The sequence below is a fragment of the Penicillium alfredii genome, assembly GCF_028826965.1.
Source record: "Penicillium alfredii strain IBT 34128 chromosome Unknown utg000007l_segment0_segment0, whole genome shotgun sequence".
In the NCBI taxonomy this organism is placed as follows: Eukaryota; Fungi; Ascomycota; class Eurotiomycetes; order Eurotiales; family Aspergillaceae; genus Penicillium; species Penicillium alfredii.
The window spans coordinates 2,316,624-2,335,959 of NW_026622704.1; the positions used below are offsets into that span (position 1 = coordinate 2,316,624).

The 19,336-nt window shown below is 52.1% G+C and overlaps 9 protein-coding genes across 9 annotated transcripts; 5 read left to right on the forward strand and 4 right to left on the reverse strand.

The window, feature by feature from the left end:
* Nucleotides 1-626: 626 nt before the first annotated feature.
* On the forward strand, nt 627-881 carry NUU61_005533 (uncharacterized protein; the record flags this gene model as incomplete). Its single annotated transcript, XM_056656115.1, has 1 exon — nt 627-881. The coding sequence occupies one exon, from the start codon at nt 627-629 to the stop codon at nt 879-881; it is 255 nt and encodes an 84-aa protein (XP_056511728.1).
* A 651-nt stretch (nt 882-1,532) lies between these two features.
* NUU61_005534 (uncharacterized protein) lies at nt 1,533-2,128 on the forward strand (the record flags this gene model as incomplete). Its single annotated transcript, XM_056656116.1, has 2 exons — nt 1,533-1,650; nt 1,737-2,128. 2 exons carry the CDS (start codon nt 1,533-1,535, stop codon nt 2,126-2,128), a joined length of 510 nt encoding a protein of 169 aa, XP_056511729.1.
* A 353-nt stretch (nt 2,129-2,481) lies between these two features.
* On the reverse strand, nt 2,482-6,244 carry chsB (chitin synthase class II; the record flags this gene model as incomplete). The annotated part of the gene is made up of 5 exons (XM_056656117.1): nt 2,482-3,421; nt 3,473-3,639; nt 3,698-3,882; nt 3,936-5,656; nt 6,021-6,244. The coding sequence occupies 5 exons, from the start codon at nt 6,242-6,244 to the stop codon at nt 2,482-2,484; spliced, it is 3,237 nt and encodes a 1,078-aa protein (XP_056511730.1).
* An 877-nt stretch (nt 6,245-7,121) lies between these two features.
* On the reverse strand, nt 7,122-8,150 carry NUU61_005536 (DUF1774 domain-containing protein; the record flags this gene model as incomplete). Its single annotated transcript, XM_056656118.1, has 3 exons — nt 7,122-7,321; nt 7,403-7,842; nt 7,927-8,150. 3 exons carry the CDS (start codon nt 8,148-8,150, stop codon nt 7,122-7,124), a joined length of 864 nt encoding a protein of 287 aa, XP_056511731.1.
* Nucleotides 8,151-8,958: 808 nt separating this feature from the next.
* NUU61_005537 (inositol monophosphatase family protein) lies at nt 8,959-10,035 on the reverse strand (the record flags this gene model as incomplete). Its single annotated transcript, XM_056656119.1, has 1 exon — nt 8,959-10,035. The coding sequence occupies one exon, from the start codon at nt 10,033-10,035 to the stop codon at nt 8,959-8,961; it is 1,077 nt and encodes a 358-aa protein (XP_056511732.1).
* Nucleotides 10,036-10,472: 437 nt separating this feature from the next.
* On the reverse strand, nt 10,473-11,690 carry lap1 (putative aminopeptidase; the record flags this gene model as incomplete). The annotated part of the gene is made up of 2 exons (XM_056656120.1): nt 10,473-11,453; nt 11,511-11,690. 2 exons carry the CDS (start codon nt 11,688-11,690, stop codon nt 10,473-10,475), a joined length of 1,161 nt encoding a protein of 386 aa, XP_056511733.1.
* A 725-nt stretch (nt 11,691-12,415) lies between these two features.
* NUU61_005539 (uncharacterized protein) lies at nt 12,416-13,672 on the forward strand (the record flags this gene model as incomplete). Its single annotated transcript, XM_056656121.1, has 4 exons — nt 12,416-12,599; nt 12,638-12,808; nt 12,898-13,402; nt 13,462-13,672. 4 exons carry the CDS (start codon nt 12,416-12,418, stop codon nt 13,670-13,672), a joined length of 1,071 nt encoding a protein of 356 aa, XP_056511734.1.
* Nucleotides 13,673-15,094: 1,422 nt separating this feature from the next.
* NUU61_005540 (uncharacterized protein) lies at nt 15,095-16,410 on the forward strand (the record flags this gene model as incomplete). The annotated part of the gene is made up of 2 exons (XM_056656122.1): nt 15,095-16,164; nt 16,242-16,410. The coding sequence occupies 2 exons, from the start codon at nt 15,095-15,097 to the stop codon at nt 16,408-16,410; spliced, it is 1,239 nt and encodes a 412-aa protein (XP_056511735.1).
* A 1,947-nt stretch (nt 16,411-18,357) lies between these two features.
* Nucleotides 18,358-19,057, forward strand: NUU61_005541 (uncharacterized protein; the record flags this gene model as incomplete). Its single annotated transcript, XM_056656123.1, has 2 exons — nt 18,358-18,427; nt 18,837-19,057. The coding sequence occupies 2 exons, from the start codon at nt 18,358-18,360 to the stop codon at nt 19,055-19,057; spliced, it is 291 nt and encodes a 96-aa protein (XP_056511736.1).
* Nucleotides 19,058-19,336: the final 279 nt, after the last annotated feature.

A 19,336-nucleotide genomic window follows, 5' to 3' on the forward strand; every position in this document is an offset into this window, starting at 1 on the left:
TCGGAATTGGAACATTCTCGAGTTGGCTATCAAACCCCGCGTTGCGTTGGAGAAAAGTGGAGGCCTTGTTTACTGCTGACGATCTCTGCGGACGGATTCCGTTATGATGCAGATTTGCCTAATAATACTTGAGAAAAATAAATTGAAATTTATTTCATATTATATTTTCTTTTGAGTACCTCTGCGTAAATCGGATAAGATCAATTTAGCTAGCATACATAAAGAGTTAGGGCTATCAACATCGAGGACTTTCCCTGCCTTATTTCTCTTGACACTTGCATAACGCCGTCTCTCTTTTCACTCAATATTCCAAAAAGAAAACAAAATATATATAGTAGAATTTGAATATAAGAGATCCAGTATTGTCTTGAAAGGCTAAGGTGCATTTGGCAGTGCCGTCACGGTATTCCCAATGCCGCGGCTTGTTACCAGAACGGATGTGTATTAGCATGAGTTTAAATATGGCAATCCGATTCTTGCCACTGAGATTTGGTCTGATTTGAAGTCTCAAGAGTGTGCATGCCTTGTGGGGAAACAATCAAACAATCACCCGCATGACGAGACATCACATTGGCCATCCAGCCCTTCATCTTCTCTCCCCTTTCTTCCCCCCACACCCAACTACCATGACTTGGAAGATCGCCTCCGCCAGCAACAACTATCTGATTGATCTCTGCCATCAAGCGGAGAACAACGGAGGCAGGATCGGGGGAGAGGAGTACGGAGACCGAGTCGTCCAGGTTTCCCCGCAGATCGCCGTCAAATATGGCTACGGGGTGACAGCTTCCGAAGCAGCCACACAGGATTTCGTATATCGCCGAGTTGATCCTCGCGTTGTCCATATTCCACGTGTCTCCCGCTTTATCGAACCTCATGAATAAACGTTTAGAGATCCGCAATGACTCTATCGACCTCACACCCTATCCTCTCGTGCTATGCCACCTGGATCTCTGTCGAAGAAACATGATTCTAAGGGAAGATAACTCGCTTTCTTGTAGAAAAGGGGTTTCGCCAGCCTCTATCCTCGCTTCCATGAAATGGCCATGGTTCCCTGCGTGGGGGTTGTTCCACACGATGCAGCCTTCGAGCCGCTATTTATACAAGAGTTGGAGAAAGCCATGGCGTTGACTGATGAAGAAAACCGGCTTGCCAAGCTGGTTCACTGCGTCCTTACTGCAAATTTAAGATAGACCTTGTAAGAAAAGCTACCCCCTTGGCTATGCTCTAGCTGATTGAATAATAGTGGCGAAGTGGCTTCGCTCGGTTATAAGGCGTTTATCACAGAGCCCGAGCAAGACTCAAAACCAAACCCATGTTCCATCACCGTGCAGTCCTAGAGCCTTTTCTACGATATGGGTATGCTACTGGACCAACGAAACCAGCTATATAAATAGCATGGCCCTCTGCCTGAGCCTATTCGGCCATATATCGGCCTCTGGAAGGAATCCTTTCCTTCGGAGATCTCCCGCCTCGAAACCGTCTACTCGGCTACGGATTACCTAGCCGGGCTGGCGCATCTACCTGGTACAGAGATGCGGCCGCATACGTTCACGGGGTACTGGGGTGCAGTGCGAGATCGGATCCCGGGGTCTGGGTGGGATGCATTTGAAAAGAGCAGCAATGAACAGCACAAAGAAGAGAACGGCCATCGTCACCAACCCGAGAACCGATCAAAAAAACCACTTTGAATAATCAAACTACCATATCCACTTCGTCTACCGGCAAATCTCTTCGAGGCACAAATACCCACAACACAATACATATCCGCCCCGGCCAGTTCTGGGCGAACTCTGGCGCCGAAGAGGGCAGCGCGTATAGCAACACCATCGAGCCGAAACTGCGGCGCGGGTTGAGGTATCTATGGAAACATCCCAACGAGAATGGATCGATGGGGGCTCGGTATTTGGTGAATACGAGGAATGCCTCAAGTTCGAATGATTCGAGTGAATCCAACGAGTCTCAACCACTCCAAGAAGCATGCGTTACAGCCTTCTTCCGCAGCAATGCCCACCTTGAGGCCTGGGTGGTCAAACAGCCGTTCCATTTGGCAATCTACGCCGTAGCCATCCAGCACGCAAAACGATTCGGGGATGGAAGTTCCGGACGTGGCCTGAAGTCTCGGTGCTGAATGGGAGTGAAGCACAATTCGAGTATGTGAATTGCAGGCCAGGGACGGGGGTTGTAAACTAGATGGTTTTTACAGAGGAGCGAAACCTGAAGGGATGATAGACATGTACAGCTACAGATACGGATAGAAATGGTGATGATCATCCATTCAGTGAAGCCACATAAATACATCCATCAATACACATAGACACATATTCCCAATCATAGCGGGAGGAGACGTAGCAAAAACAATCAAAGAAAAAAAAAGACAAGATAAAATCCGGTATTCATCACAATATGTCCTTCATGAAAAAAAAAAAAATGAAAAAGCAAATCCCCCCAATGCATCAACTCCAAGATAGAATAGGATGAAGACTACTTCCGCCAGAACATGAGCTTGCCCACTTTCCGACTCGTCGCCCAACGCGCCTCAGCAAAGCGATCCTTGAGCGTAGCACCGCCGCCATAGCGCACAGGGCGCGAGGAGGAAGAATTGCCACCAGTATCAGAGCTGCCATTGATACTGCTGCCACCGTAAGAGCTGGGAGTGAAGTTGGTGATGTTCCCGGCATCGAACTTGGTTTTGCCTTCAACAATCTTGTGGACGAGATTCAAAATCGCGTAGGTTGTAGAGCCAGTGGCACGGACAAGAGCGAGAACAGCCACGGACCACAAGATGATGGCCAGATAGATGTTAGTGCCGCCGGAGTCGGTGCCATACACTTCGGACACGGCCATACCGAGGACGACGTTGGCGGCCATCCAGATCGACACCATGTACGTGCGCACGGCTCGGTAGTAGTCCTCTTGCATCTGGGAGTCTGACACGGGCGGCTCGGGGACCTCGAGGCGGTCCCGGAGATTGCGCAGGGCCGCGTCGTAGCCGCTGTCAATATCCAGCTGCTCCGAAGGCATCTCGACCACCACCGTTGTCCCGTTGATTACCTTGGCTGTTCCCAAATCCGTGTTGATCACGTTGTCTCCCTTGGTACCCCATGTGACATCGTGCGTGTTGCAGAAAGCGTAAACCTGCAATGTGCAGATGTAGCTGGGCATCAACAGGAAATACTGCGCCGACGACGTGAACATGTGCCATGGATCGAGGTAGAGGAAGGACGTGTAGAAGTAGAGCCCGACAGTGCACAGCATGGACATGACAATGTTGACCATCAGCCCGTCCGTGACATCCATTGAATCGCTACCGGCCCCGGCACGCGACATCAATTCTTTCACCACCAAGTACAAAGTACAGAAGATGGTGTAGAACATGATGATGCTGTACACAATGATGCCAGAAAGATACAGGTTTTTGGCGCTGGAATAATGTCAGTATTTAATTCTGAATAGGGACGATTTCACGACTTACCCTTGCGGCCGATTGCCCATGGAAATAATAAATTGCAAACACATGACCAGAATACACGCGTAGCGAAGTACGATGAAGATATACTTGCCCATGTTGTGACCGAACGGATCGAGCTTCTTGTCAGTCAACGAGCCGGCAATGAAGTAAAAAGCGAGATAGAAATTGGCCTGCCCGGGTTAGCCGACGCTTCGAAGAAAGCCACCTGAGCATAAGCGATTGTCTTACCAATCCAAAGTACGTGAACAGAAGGTTGAAAAACTGGTACACAAATTCAATGTGCAGCAAGATCTTTCGTGCCAGCGTGTGATCCGTCTTCCAGATCTGCTTGGCATTGAAGATGGAATACACAGCCGCAAAGAAGGCACCATTGAGCCATCGTCGTCGTTGGGAAATAAACTCAGGGACCGAGTCTGCAGAGTTGGTTAATAAGGATTCCCAATAACAACGAAAGAGAGAAACATACCAGGAACATCAGTTTCGCCAACAGCGCTCTTGACGAACTTCAAGACCCATCTCTCTTCCCGCTTGGCCACGAGCTCCCAGCAAAGAATACGGTCCTCGGCCAAGTACATGTTCGCAGTAAACACATCGGCGTCCTGGCCATGCAAAGTTTCGCCCTTGAAGTACTGGTTCAGCGGCCCGTGGCCGTCGGCATCATTCTGCAGCGCGAAGAAGCGATACGCACTGAGCGCACCAGGCAACACGGTAATGTACCCGAACACAGACTCGAGCGGCTTGTCAAGGATGTTGGACATCTTGTACTCAAAGTTCTGACTCGCCACCAGGGGGTTGAGCAGTCCCAGCATACCCTTACCTTTACCAGCCTTGATCTCTCCGGCCGCACCGGCGACATTGGAGTCTTGGTCAAAGGCCTTCCACAGGTGGTAAAGGGCAGTTGGCTCCGGCTTGGTACCGACATCGAGAAGGATACAGATATTGGGCTGGAGGGCACGACCAAAGGCATTGAAGAACCATCGGTGGGAGTTCAACTTCTTCTGGTTGTGCTCCTTCAGACAGAAAATCACCTGGCAGGGAACGACGCCCTTTTCGGCACCCTTGAACTTGAGATCCGAGTCAAGCGACACCTGGGTGGTGTACTCGTACACGTGAGCAGTGACCGGCTTCTGGTTGACAATGTTCTTGGCGATTCCCTCCTGGTAGACACCGAGGGCCGCCAAGGCGTTGAGGGTCCGCGGGTGGACCTTCTTACGGCCATCTGCCACAATGCAGACCACGATCTTCTTCCACCCATCGCGGCCCCAGGTGCGGGACTTGGAACGCGAGCAGAAGTGGCTGATATTGCGCATAATGCCGTGCATCGTGCGAGTAAAGCCAATCTCGTCTTCGTTGTACATGGTCACACAGATAAACAACTCGGTCTCGCGCATGGTGCTCCCGATCTGTTGTCGAAGTTTGTAACCCCGGTTCGTGAAATCATCCGGATCAGATGTCACGGCCGTATACCGCATGTGCGTGAATTCACGGTCATCGCGGCGCGGAAGGAAGCTGTGAAGGATGGTTGGGATTTTGCACTCCAAGATCAGCTCGCCGTTGATCAGCTGAACTTCCTTCTTCGCCGTCTGTGCCGAGCGGACACCACGACGACCCTGCTTTTCCGGCGCTGGACCATAGTGGAGGTTGGGGTCAATCATGCTGGCCTCGTCGTCTTCGTCGTCCAAGTCGACCTTGGTCATTTCTTCCTTTTCATCTCCCATAACCGTCGACTCGCTCATGAAGGAGCGCACACTGCCACGGGAGCCATGGTAAATTGTTCGGCCGTTGCCACCAAAAGGATCCTCCGCACCAAATCCATCGCCAATGTCGATGCTCGTGTCCGCACCGTTCGTCGATGCTGGCTTGGAAAAGAGCGGTGCCGGCGGCAATGGGCGTCGAGGGCTACCCCCATACCGCGAGCTGGGCGTTCCCGGCCGCGGACTGCCATTGATATCGGCACGTTCATAGTTGGCCGTAGAAACGGAGGGTGCGCGTACATGGGACGGACTCCAAGGACGCGTCGGGGAGCCTGTTCGGGGAGGAATAGATGGGTAGACGGAAGTGTCCGCCAGGCTGGCGGTAGGAGGGGGTAGATTGGGGGCACTGCCCAGACTAGATGCCGGGCGGGATGGTGAAGACACGCTCGGGACCTGGTAGAAGCGGCTGTCGTAATCCGGTGCTTGCCTTGTCCTAGGGTTTCGCGTTCTGATGTTAGATCTCGGCCGCGTCGGACGCTCCATTTTGAATGGGGTTGGTAGGAAGATAACCCAGGTGGAGGCAGGGCATGGGACACAACCGTAAACAAGTACGGCGCGCGTGTATTGTTTATGGAGGGGAGGGGATGGGCTCCCAGAAGAAAGTATGCTCTCATCCAATAGCAAAGCCCACTTCTGGACGATCTTTCCAAGGTATTGGAGAGCTTCACCCTTGACATGATGTCAAGGACCGCGTCCAATGGAAGAGTATGGACGGGCTTTCGTAGGCAGGGGGGGAACAACTGGAATGTGTGCAGAGGAATAAGGTTGCATTGGAAAGCAACGTGGGAAGCACTTACGGAGTAGAATTCAAATATTCCGACTCATAATGGGACGGGGATGGTGCCCTCTGGCTGCTATTCATATCCCGGTTGTCGCCCGTAGTGGGTAACAACCGCATCGTGGCGCTATTGTGACGCGAAGGGGCCGTGGGAGACCCGGGCTCGTCAAGAAACGAAGATTGCTCGTCGTCCATGTACGCTGGAGGCTCGTCCCCGTAGCTGGACGGAGGGTGACGGTTCATGGTGTGAACGTGGATTGCGGTCTGGTCTTGCTATCTCAACACTTCATACTAGAGCGGTTTGGTTGGATTTCGATGAAACAAGCTGCGCAATGAGACTCTGGCACGTCTTGTGGTACTACTGAGACAGAAGGTCAGCTCTGACAGGTCGACAGTGACTTGGGTGGAGAGGTTGAGGAATGAGGGTCGAGCGGAGGAATGTCACTCACCGTGTCAAAATACCTCGAAGCTGATGAAGCTGATGATAATCGAAGGTCTTTTTTGGTAGATACAAGTGAGAGTGCTCGAGAAGAAAAGAAGAGAGAAAGAGTCCCGCAATAAGAATAAGAATAAGAACATCAAACAAATCCACGCTCCGCTTGTTCAAACAAAGTGGAGATGCGCCGTTTCCACGGCAACGTGTTTGCAAGGGGACCGCCTCGGCCTTCCAGCTGCACGGGGGATGCTGTGCTTTGAGCAATGAAAAAGGATTATTGACAATTAAGTCCACGAAGATCGTGTCCCGTCTCTCGGCCTTGTCCTTGCTTTGCCCAGGTGCGAGGAAGCTCAACTTCCCCGATCCAAGATCTCCACCGAGTGGGTCCATCAACACATCCCTCTCGCTCCCTCTCCATAGTCACATCTGTCACGCTCGTGCATCTTTACAATTTGATAAGGACATGTAACCAGTACGCACAGAATCAATACTAGAGACACGAGGGAATTGATCTCCACAAAAAAAAAAAGAATAAAAAAAAAGAATAAACCAGTATTCATATCCAACCAACATAAGCACGTTCCCGGTTTGGATATATATCCTACAGCCGAGAAACCCGAATTTTTTTTTTAACTCAACCACTCACCGAGTCACAGACATTTCTGTGCCATGCACCACTTATGTCTACGCTTCTTCATTCAACAAAGGCTGTCTCTCGCGGTCGGAGGCCTCGGGCTGAACAACGCGACGGAAGAGACTGTCGCGCCCGTAGTACTTAGTGCTGGAGATGTAAACAGACACCACGAGGAAGACAGCGAAAATGGTGAAGGCGAAGATCCACTGCAGAGCGATCACCTTGATAGCGACCTGTTTGAGGGCGAGTGCTAGAGGGAAACCCATGAGCAAAACTATTCCCTACTTGTATATATTATCCCGACGGGTCGGGGGGAGGGGCGGTGACTTACACAGAGTCAACAGGCTCAGACAGTAGCCCAGGATATAATCCTGGCGCAGCACAACATCCGTGAGACCAACCACCAGGATCACCCAGATGAAGATGTTGGCCACGATGCGCGCCGGGAGGTTGTTGCTGTGCACGGCGACGGCGCCGTTCCAGAACAGCGCGGTCAAGGTCCAGGCATAGGGGCCCGCAATTACAGAAAGGTGCACAAAGGCCGGCAAGCCGCTGTGGCGCCAGTAGGTGATGGTTTGGTTGACAAGGTGGGCGATGAGGATGATCTCAGCGCCCCAGAAGTGGTTGCGGGTCCAGAGCAGGATCCACGCAAAGACGAACAGGTTGTTGAGAATAAAGTGCGTGGCGACATTCGCGGCGGCTGCTACCACCGCGGCGTCCTTGGAGAAGAGGTGCCACACATAGCTGAGCTGAGACAGAAGAAGGAGAATCCTGTTTGAGAAACTGATGAATATGGACAGGACTTTTTTTTTTTCCTTCTTTCCAGATTTAATTCATGGACTGGTCAAAACTCACCAGTAAATCCCAGTCACAGTAGTATTCTGGCTGAACGGCGTGGTGTGCTTGTTGGCCTGCTTCCAGATCTTATGGCTATGCTTGACATCATCGGGCGAGTGGAGCGAATAGTAGATGCCGACCACCACCACCAGCGCCCAGGTGAGGGGCACTAAGAGGCGATAGACATTCAGAGCATGCACGTTATGGGACTCGCGCCGGGCGAAGGGATTGTAAGAGGCCATGTTGTTGATGGATAAGGGAGGAGGAGAAGTAGAGAGCGGGGAAGGGGCTATACATATACCCTCTCATACTCTCTCAAGGTACTCTCCTACAGAAGTACCAAGAGTACTAAAGCAAGTACCGACAGAACTACGCAGTGACACAATCCTCGACGCAAATCAGAAATCAGGAAACCAAAGGAATCCCCCGCCTGATCTGACCGGTGGCGTTGATCCCGAATGCAGCACTGATGACATCAACCGCATGTTTTATGAGTTTGTGCGGTACAGAAATCCTAGTGTTGATATTCTGTTTTTCATGCTGATTCTGTAATTCTTCGAGGCTACTTTTCTTTTGCGACTGTACAAGGGGACACACAGAGTCCTGGAACTGGGCTGGGGTCCTTTGAACGGTGCAACCGCCAGCGCGAATGGCGCAACTGTCTCCGTTGTCGATCCTCGTGCACGGCCCTACCAAGACAGACATAAGATCGACGTTGGGGTGAAACTCTCCATGCAAACCTCAAACAAATTGGTGGAGCCCCCGTTTCTACAAGACCGAACACCTGTCACGAGTTTCAAGCCATAAACGAGGCCCAGGGAGTACAGAGTGGCTACACCGAACCATCCATGGATCCATGGAGATGTTGTACCAGCCGGCGATTGTCAACCGGGGAAAGACCCGGGGAACGCGGGGAAACGAGGCCAGTGCTCCATACCCAGAAGAAAGGAACGCGCCTTGACCGCTGGTTCTGAGCTACGGCTTGGTCCAAGAGCCTTTTTTGTGTCTTGTCTCTTTCTTTATCATGAGTTGAAGTGAGCTTCCTCCAAATTAACTGGAGATGGGTTGCCGGACTGCCTGGACAGCTTCGACCACCCGTGGATGGATGGAAGCCGGCGCCACAACCATGCCGTAGCACGAAGCCAAGGTTCGACCCAAGCCGCAGTCAACCGGCTGGCCCTCGAGATCGGTCACGGTACAGCCGAGCTCCTGCACCAGAAGCATGCCACCGGCATGGTCCCAGAGCTTAGACCGATATCCCCGGTCGCGCGGCATCTTGACAAACACATTACACCCGCCACGCACCGCGATGGCCACATACCGCAGCTGCGCCGACCAGAGATCCACCGAATTGGGCCAGGGGCATCCCAAATGGGCGGCGACTCGGCTGTGACTCTCCAGGTCTGGGGACGTTGCCGCCTGCGTGTCGACGAACCGCAACTCGCGCGGGTCGGTGATCTGCGGAATTTTCTCTAGTGGCTGTGCAGGAAGAAGACCACCATGGCCCATCGGGCGGATCGATGCCCCGTGGCCGGCCACGGCCGACAAAAGCTGTCCATAGCCGTCTCGGTCGACGAGGTCCTCGGCGACATGCCCCGACCCCAGGTTCAGGTTCGGACAGCCCAGCACTCCAACTTTCTGGCACCCATTTTCCAACAGCGCCAGACACACAGCATATTGCTGACCGCGCATGAAGGTCGCAGTGCCGTCCACCGGATCCAGGGTCCAGACCCTTCCACTACGACCGCTCTTGCCCTTGGCCCCGAGATCGATCAGGTATAGGAGCTCATCTCGGGTACGTGGCGTGTAAAGGAGTGCTTCACTAGCCTCATCGTCAAGATGGATAGACGTGGCTAGCTCCCATGTCCGTTCGAGGAGGCCGGGATCCTGGCGCAGCGCCGTTGCGTCTTCCTCGCCCACGATGTCGTCGTCCGGGAAGGCCTGGTGGATCGCGGCGATAATCGCTGCCTGTGCGGCAAAATCAGCGATGGTCACTGGGGATGAGTCGCTTTTGTCCAAGCTGCCCTTGTCGACTGCTGAGAGCAGTTCCTTGGTCAGGAGAGCTGCTCGCTGGACGGCCAGACTCGCCAGCTCCAGCTCCTTGGCATAGGGGTGAGAGGAGGCCATTTTTCAGGCACTGCGACAATTGTAAGAGCAGTGGCTCGTGTATAATACGGGATTGAAATCCCGGCGAGTTGATGCCGGCCACTAGAAATTCCGCAACTCCCAAGGTTTGTTGGGCGACCGGGTAGATCACGTGTTCTCTCCGCATACGTTATGTGCCGATCAGGTTTTCGCGCTACTATAACTACAAGCCAGAAAGAACTTAACCACAAAGGCTTACAGAAATACTTGCTTGTCGATTTACTTAGGCCCCAATGGATAGAATTGGTATTTCATAAGAATCGTGGTATCGGGTATAATCCCTCAAGAAGCGCTGTGCTGGTCCTCGATTCACCGTGAGGCAACCAGCGCCTATAGACAGTCGTATATCGCTAAACGCCGTACCTTAAAAAAGACTAAGACTCAAAATAAAGACACAATCCCCAAGTCAAAAGGCCAACTCAAAAGGAGGCGAATGCTAACTCGTAGGCAAATGCCAGGCTCATCTTCGCGTGTTGCAGCATGTGCTCGAAGCTGAGATACTCGATCTTGTCTTCGGTGGTGTGGATCTTCTTGTCGGAATGCTCAAATTGCGACTCAATCACAAATGCCGAGGGGTACCCGTATCGACTGGCAGAGGCATGGTCCGAACAGGCGTAGCCACACTTGGTCTCAACATAGGGGACATCACAGTAAGTAGTGATCACCTCCTTGATGAACTGCGTCAATCCCTGGTCAACGTAGTCAACAATGACACCGACAGACTCGGGACGGCCAGCATCCAAAGTTCCCTGGACGTAACCGGTCATGTCCTGCTGCAGCATGGCCTTCACGTCCTGGGAATTTTTCTTGTACTTGGAGAAGATGGCCTGAGAACCCAGCAAGCCTCCTTCCTCCGCCGAGTACCAGTGGAACTCGATCGTGTTTTTAGCATTGCCCTGCACGATCTTCTGGGACCGCAGCAGGGCCCGCAAAGTTTCCAGGATCGTGACCGTTCCACTGCCATCGTCATCTGCCCCTGGCGCAGCCAGGATGGATGGAAGGAACAGGTTGATGCTGTCCTGGTGGGCGCCCAACACCACAGTCTTTTTGGTTTCTCCAGGAATGCGCGCGATAATGCTGAATTGGCCCCAAGGGTGATCGAATCGTTGCACGGTCGCTCCGTACAAGCTGGCGCCAGACTCCTGGAGTACGGCCGCCACCTGATCGAAGAGCCAGGTAGCTGACTCGATTCCGGTCGAAGATTTGTAATAGCGGGTGTGGAAAGAAGTAAAATGCTGCAAATTGGCCTTCATGTTGTCCGTGGAGAGCTCCTTGGCCAGCGGGGAGATTTCCGATACGTGCTTCATCTGCGCGGGGTATCGCACAGTGTTGCTCGCTTGGACCTTTCCATAGCTTCCAGATTGGTATTCCTCGGTGACATCGATAAAGTTCACTCCGTCCTATCGACCCCAGTTAGTTGCCGGCATTCAGCGGAAAAAAGCGGCGTGTGGGCATACCAATTTCAGCGCCCATTTCTCCTCGTCAGTCACCCATCGGACTTGGGACGGGGACAGCTCGACCAGTGACTTGGATTGACGTGTGTGCTGGACCAGCGAAGGGCCCATTGGTTCTTGTTCTTGGGGGATCACCGCAGCCAGAGCGGTTGCGCTCAGCGCAAGAGGGGCCAGGAACTTCATGGTGGTAGAATCTTGAGAGGTAGACTGGGAGCTGAAAGAGTTATGGAAGAAACAAGGAAGAGAAATCTTTATACAGGGAGGACTTGCCTCGACCCAGACGTGCTTTGTAGAGGCAAGTGGAAGGAACAGAGTTGTGCAGCCTTAAGTTGGGGGCCGATCCTCACGTGCCCTTTGGACCCCATGGCCTCTATCCATGGATGGCTTGATGTCTATTTCTTGATGTGATTTACGGGCCGAGGACCAGGCAGATTGAGCATGCTTGTATGCTTGACTGATTACCTCTACTCTCCAAGTTCAGAAGATCGTGTCCATTGCGTCAGAACTGGGCTTCCGAGGTGCTCCACTATGTGTGACTCCGAGTGGAGACGCTCCGATGACTGTTCATTGTGCCGCGTGAGTCATTCCGATGAATGATGGAAGCCTGCAATGCCCCATAAAATAGGACATTGTCTTGAGACGTACATCGCCAAAGTGGCTCTTCACCTGAAAAGGATCAAAAGGGACATCCCGAGGTCATCCGTTTTGTCCCAAAAAGGCAATCAGGGCTAGGGCCACCACTGACCAATCAGCCGAGGGAACCAGCCCAGGTGACTTGGGACGGAGTTATCGCTTTCTTATCTGGCGCCCCCTCCCTGAGTATACACCCTTCTCCCCTAAGGTCTTAGTCTTATCCTGTTTCTATCCATCCCCTTCCAATCGCTGCAATAGTGTCGCCATTATCCACCATGGCGATTCATCCTCAGCTACACTCCTCCCAAGCGGCCCAGGGGACCCTGTCGCCGCAGCAAACTCGAGCCATCTCCGCATGGACTGAACAGGCGACGGCATCGCTGCACGATCTGACGCTGACGGAGACGAGTGCGGCCGATGGAAACGCATCGCCCTCGACGACCCGGCCGAGTCTCCGTGGTGCTACCATGTCTTTGTCGATCCCGCTCGATGACCAGGCCCCGGCCACTGGGTCCTCCCAAAGGTCAAGGTGGTCGGTCCCGAGTCTCGCCCGGCCCCGACAGTCAGCTTCCGGCGCCGTGAGCCTCTTCGTCGAGATAGTTTGAAACGGCGCGACGCTCTGCTCAAGGGCAAGGATGGGAGCCGCCGGAGACAGCGTTGGGAGAATGGTATGTGTTATCCTCTGCATGGGACGGTTGTCGACCTGAGCCCAGCCCGGTAAGAGGGGAGAAGTTGGGATACTGACACCCCTCCCAAGACCGTTTGCTGCACAACCCGTGGGCAGAAGCACCATCTCCGAACGACTGGGTGGTCCAGCCGACTTGCCCGCGTCATGACCCCATGCCATACTATCTGGCGCCGCTCTGGGATGTCCACTATTCGCGGATGGCAGACCAACCGGCCAAGAAGACTGACGAGAAGCATCGCGTTCCCAGAGAGCTGCGCTTGAAGTTGAAACATGCTCGGGCCGCTCGCGGCATGCTCCAGGATCTTGAAGAGGAGATCCGAGTGTTCATCCGGAAGTGGAACGAGAAGCAGCTTCTCATCCAGAATGAAGGGTTGCAAGACGCCCCCGAATCATCTGCAGCGGAGGACTCGGAAGATGAAATTGTCTTTGTTGGCCGCAACGGCCAGATGCATGACACGCCCGAGCGAAAGCAGAGGCTGCGACAGCTGCGCGAGGAGATGAGCGCGCACAACGAGCGAGATGGCGAGAAGATGGTCTTTGAGAGTCTGGTCGATGACCGCGCCGCTGGGTTTGGGTGAGTTTTGTTGTTGGTAGTAGAAAGCGCGCAGTGTACTGACTGGATGGTTCAATCAGTCGTTGGCTGGTCCACTCGATTGCCTCATATTACGGTCTGCACACCTGGTCGGTCACTGTGGGAGAGCCAGCTCGCCGAGAAGCCTATGTAGGTTTCCGTACCCCGGCCCCGGGCAGCCGAGCCGGACTGGTGTCACATCCAGCCTGTCGCTCGGAGGCATTGATTCAGCCGGGCGATGAGCTTCCGCAGCCTTTGTACGCACAGGTTTAGTCTGCCCTCAGTCTATCTTTACCTGCTTGTAAGGTTGTACTCGCGGATTATAGAATGCCGCCATTACTTGGTCGGGCCGGTCAAGGTTCGAGTGGTTTCTTTATTACTATGATATATTACATGTAGACTTGGATTTATTTTATCTTACTTTCGGTGATTTTTGCAATTAATATTGCAAGATAAGGGTCTGACACTTGCAAGTTTGGAGGTAAGACGTGGCCAACTTCCCTCTTCCCCACGCTCAGGCCGATGTCGTCATAGCAGAGTTATCAGATGCTCCCCAAGACAGGCTTTTCAGGCACCGATCATGATTCAATCACCTTATTTACCAAGTAATTATTGCCTAAATCACCATATCCATGGACTTGGTGAAGCAAGGCGGATTCTCTGAGAAAGTGTGGTTTCGGATCGGACCGCAGGCCCACGAACAGGATCCATCCTGACGTCTACTTACTTCTACTTAGCCAGACTATTTAAAGCCCCCAGTCGAGGGCCCAGTTCGTACAATAAATTTGCAGTTCGAGAACCAAGCCCCCCGCTCGGACCTGATACACTTCACCCATGACGTGAGCAGCCAAAAAGAATCTTGGAAGAACCTATCTTTTTTGTCTTTCTAGAACGCCTCCTGCGCCTACACGCCCCCCCGTCCAGGCTTGTGGCCTATCATCATTTTAGCTGAAGCATAGCGGGGTTGTAAGCAAAAGAAAAGAAGGGGGGGCTGCGACCGCGAATGAACAGGCGACACAATCACATCCTGAGAGCTTGGGCATGTTAGGTAGACACATCACTCCCCCCCCCCCCTCTGGCTTAGAGATGAACTGCCCAGGTGCTTTCTAGCTCTTCTGCTTTGGGAGAAATCATCCCCAGAGTCTTTGATGCTGGGAGATCGATCACCGATCTCTTTTGAATGACGAGGGCATTCCTGGGCTCATTCTTCTTCTAAATACTCGTGCCACTCCACATTCTCCTCTTCGCTTCCCCCACTTCACTTCTGTTTCACTTGGATTTCTTTTTGCTTGATTCTTATTCTTATTGCGATTATTACTATTACTATTATCTTTTCCTGCCTTCTTCTACTTTTCAAGGCATTTCACCCCTCAGATGACAATTGACCCCCATCTTACTCGCCAGACCCTGGGCCATATCTCGGCCATCGCGTGGTGATCGGGATTCCCTTCATACCAGATAGCTTGTTCTTCAGCGCTTTCACGTCATGGGAATCTGACGCCCCTCCTGGCATCAAATTTCCCGGGTATATTTGATCTCGGAATCGGCCGGCCACCCTTGGTCCGATCCCCAACGGGACGTGCGTTCTTCTGAATACTGTCTCCTCTGCTCGCTCCCTATTTCTCACTCTGTCTTTTTTTGACCCCATCTACTCGATCTTTCTCTCCTCCTGTGGATCACTGGTTGTCATATACGATGGGTTCCTGTAAATCCTGCCAAGACCGTGCCGGCAGCGGAGGCAGCTCAAGTTCAACTGATAGTGATGGGTCAGATCGATCCCAAAGTACGGCAACAACTGTTATCAGCGACCGAACTACTGGAAACACCAACACCAAAGACAAGAACTGGCCCGAGTATGAGGCTGATTCCCAACGGCCCCGCGATTCAGTGTCAACCTATGCCACCACCAGCGGCTCTATAGTAGACGTCGTGCCACAGGAGCCGCGGTATGAGGTCGAGGAGCGCCAGGAAGACTTCCCAACCGAGGTGCTATCCTCCACGCCGTCCTCGTTTGCAGGTCTGTTTCCTTCCTCGCGCCGGCTGCTCATCCGCCACGATGACACGACCGTCGATGGCAACATGAATCTGCGCGTCGACACCCTGGTCCCGCGGCGGGGCGGATACCAACAGGATGTCACGCTCTTCCACCTGCGCATGTATGATCTGTTTTCGCGCAAGTGCTCGCTGCGCCGCTACTGCCGCGACTCAGGCCGCGAGGTGTGTCACTCGGCTCGCAAGGAGGCGCCCGACCAGGACCGGCGGCCGGTGTTTCGACGCTCGTGGAGCAGCGTGCTGGCCGGCCTTCGGCCAAGCTCCAGCGGCCAGGCAGCCGCGGTGGACCATCTCAAACGGCAGGACTCGGGCTTTGAGTCTGCGAACCTGCACGGGCTGGGCGAGACTGCGGATCGAGACCCAGACGTTAGCGATAGACCGCCCGCGCTGGAGGATGCCATGCTGCTGGAGTTTTCCAACTATGCTCATGTGGTGCTCAAACGACGGGGCCCGGGCGTGAATAAGAGGTACGAGTATGTGTACTGGTCCACGCGGTACCAGTGGAGGCGAGAGTTTCGGAAGGAGGGGGATTTGCGTGAGGTGTCATTTTTCTTGGTGGACACGCGCACGTCGAGGACCATTGCCCACATGGTTCCCGAGATCCTGACACCCCTGGAGGCAGTCGAGGAGGACAGCAAGGGGGGCTGGATACCCCCGTCATCCTTGTGGATCAGCGATGAGTCGGTCTATGAGAAGATGCCCGACGTTGCCGAGTAAGTGACTTGTTTGTCCTCTGTATTTTTTTTTTTCTCTGTGAGGCGAGTGTGAGGCTAACAATCCGGTTCTCTAGCGCAATCGTGGCGACGGGGTTGATGACCCTAGTAGATGATTTCATTCGACGTCGCTGGCACCGGCCTTCATGGGTGCCCCCCGCACGTTCCTCGTGGACCAGAAGCTTAGAACGAATGGGACCCCGACGACTGATCGGCGAAGTGCTTCAGCGTCGAGGATCTGCTTAGAAGATGATCAACGAACCTATGATGAGATGCATGAGCTGGGCTTCGGCTGTCTCGGGCTTGAAGCTATTATGACTTAATGATTTGCTTACATTTTTTTGATTTCTTATTTATTATTTTTCTCCACTTGCCTTCTATCGCTGTTTTTTCCTTCCAAAACCCCTGTCTCGGGTGGGTTGGGTATTGGTTTGGCGTTTCATGTCTTGCTTGCATCAGGGATTGGAGATGGCAGTTCGGAAGTCATCGAGACGTGCTATCTTTTTTTTTTTCTTGTTTTCTTTTTTTCGGGAATGCGTGTACATGGTATCAGCCTGCACAGTTATGCTGCCTAGGTGGCGATGCATTGATTCTAAGTAAGTAGCTCTGACCGCTCATACAAATCAATGATGCTCTTGAGATACACCGACAGACTTGGTCTGAAGACTGAAAACCCCTGTGAAGAAGGACAATAAACAAATAAACAAAGAGAATCATGACTAATATGATCTTATAAATATGAATTCAATGAAATGGATCGATTGACTTTGAATGAATCTTTGAAGCGAGAACTATAAGCGCCCAAGACACCCCTGGGCCTTGCTGCCTTAATGAAGCTCGTGCGGGGCCTGAGAAACCCACAACCAACGGCTGCTATCTCAAACCATGGAACCATGATGCTGTCAGCACTGCACGTATGAATGCCCAACTACCAGGAGGGATTCTAAAGGGATGCAACGAATCATGCCCACTAGCTACTCAGTAAGTGAAGAAAAAGAAGGCGTTGGTGCTGGAGTGTGAATTAATCGAGTTCATGCAGGGCGGCCCAGCCTTTTTTTTTTTTTTTTTTGAACTGTGAGTGTCAGATATTCAAGGATGTTATACTTCAAGAGAGAGGGAGAAAGAAAAAGAGGAACAGAACAATTCTCTCTCACCAAGTGATTACCCTCTTACTAAGTGATGCGCTGGCATTCTTCGGCCCAACTGTTCGGGCAAAAAGCTATGGCCCATTTGCTCCGCTTTTTGGGCAGAGATCAGCTTCCAGAAAGACGTTCCACCCGCTCGGGAATCCTTGTTAGCCTTAATTATAGTATTAATACACTTGAAATAACGGTTCCATGCCAAACGTGGGGTTTTCTGACTTGTCATGGCTCCATGCATCTCCCCGAAGCTGTCAATTTTGGTCTTCCCCCCTAGTGATATATTCTCTAGATGGTTATCATGTTCCCATAGAAATGATAAAGGAGAAACCTTGTGCTGGAAGTGTCAGTCATGTCAGATAACCCTAGATCATAAGTCTATACCCAATATTTCAACTTACCGTATTTCTTCAAGGGTTTGTTTCGGCGTGCGCCGGGCCGTCCCAGCTTGCAGCCTCAAAATGATCCGCATGTCCCTCACTTTTGCTTGTCTGGACCAGGGGGGGGAGAAGGTGGATGGGCGTGACGCTGTACCATATCCACATGCATAAGCCCGTTCCGTTAGGTTTGACGGTTAGGCTCCATGTTTGTCAGGGGGAGAGAAACACATAAAAATGAAAATGAAAAAAAAAAGAAATTTCATTATGACGAGCAAGGCCCGCCCCCCTCCTTCTTTTCCCCCTCCCCCCCCTCGAGAACGGCTTTTTTTGGAGCCCTGAAGATATGGTCCACTGTTTATATGAGTCCCCGCTCCCCATGTTGCTGGACACTGGATAAGAGGTCAATTCTTATTTTTTTTTCTTTTTATGTCTGTTGCAAGATTCTCTTAGATCCATTGAGCTCTTGTACCTCTTCTTCCTCCTTGTCTCTTGATTCCCATTGCTTATAGAACTTCTTTTGGTTCCTTTTCTTTTTTTAACACTTTGCTATTCTCAATTGTCTGATTTGCAAGACTGACACCTCTTGCTCATCTATTCAAATCCCTCCTGTGTCAATTGCATTTTGACATCATCCCACTCTACTCATCTCTCGTCTACTACAACCCCACCAAACCATGTCCCTCCCAAACAGTGCACAAGGCGCTGCTGCTGGGAATCAGCCCTCCTGGCAGGATCGGCTTCGGGGTAAGCCATTGAACTAGCTGATGTGACTGTATCAACTGATCAATTGACTTTTCTGAAGCACATTGTAGAATCACTAAGCTGCCGGCCCCGGTCTTCAATATTGTGTCCGATCGACGAGGTACATTCCCGGTTCCGTCTTTGATCTTTCTCTTCTCTTTTTTTCCCAGACCAGTTTCTCTTGTTTATCTCCAGCTCCATGCACCTCTTACCATACCTGACCCATTGCATGCCTCGGCATTGAGGGAATAAAAAAGGGTGGGAAAAAAAAGGTGGAGCCCGAGAAATCGCGTGTACACCGACTTTCCTTCTTTTCTTTTCTTTTCATTACTTTCATTTTCATTTTATTATTCATTTTCTTTCTTACTTGTGTTGGTACATGCTGACTGCCTGCTCGTTCGGTCTATTACAGGAGGTCGAACTGCCTGGTCCAGTACCGTAACCGTCCAGGGCCAGAATGTCGCTGCCCGCTACTGGTACGACGGCCAGTTCATCAACAATGCCAAAGAGGATGCCGCCGAAATGGCTCTGAAGGTGCTCAACGAACCACCGCGTGCATCTACGGTCTATCCAGGTCAGCTGTCTTCTCAGCAGTCGCCGTCCGGGTATGGCCGTGGGGCTGGCAGGTTCTGATTGATGTCTTTTTCTTTCTTATAGTTGTTTTTTTTTTTTTTGGTGGGGGCGGCTTTCTCCCTTCTATGCTTGTGTTTCTTCCGGAGTTGATTTCTTGAATTATCTTGTTCCTCTCTGGGAATCCCTGTTTTGTTTTGTTTTGTTTTGTTTTGTTTTGTTCTTGTTTCTTGTTTCTCTGCGCATTCCCTGGGCGGGTCCCGCCCTCCTTGCCGTTGTCCTCTTATTTGGTTTATACCCATTACAGGGGAACAGAAAAAGTGAAAGAAACAAGAAAAAAAC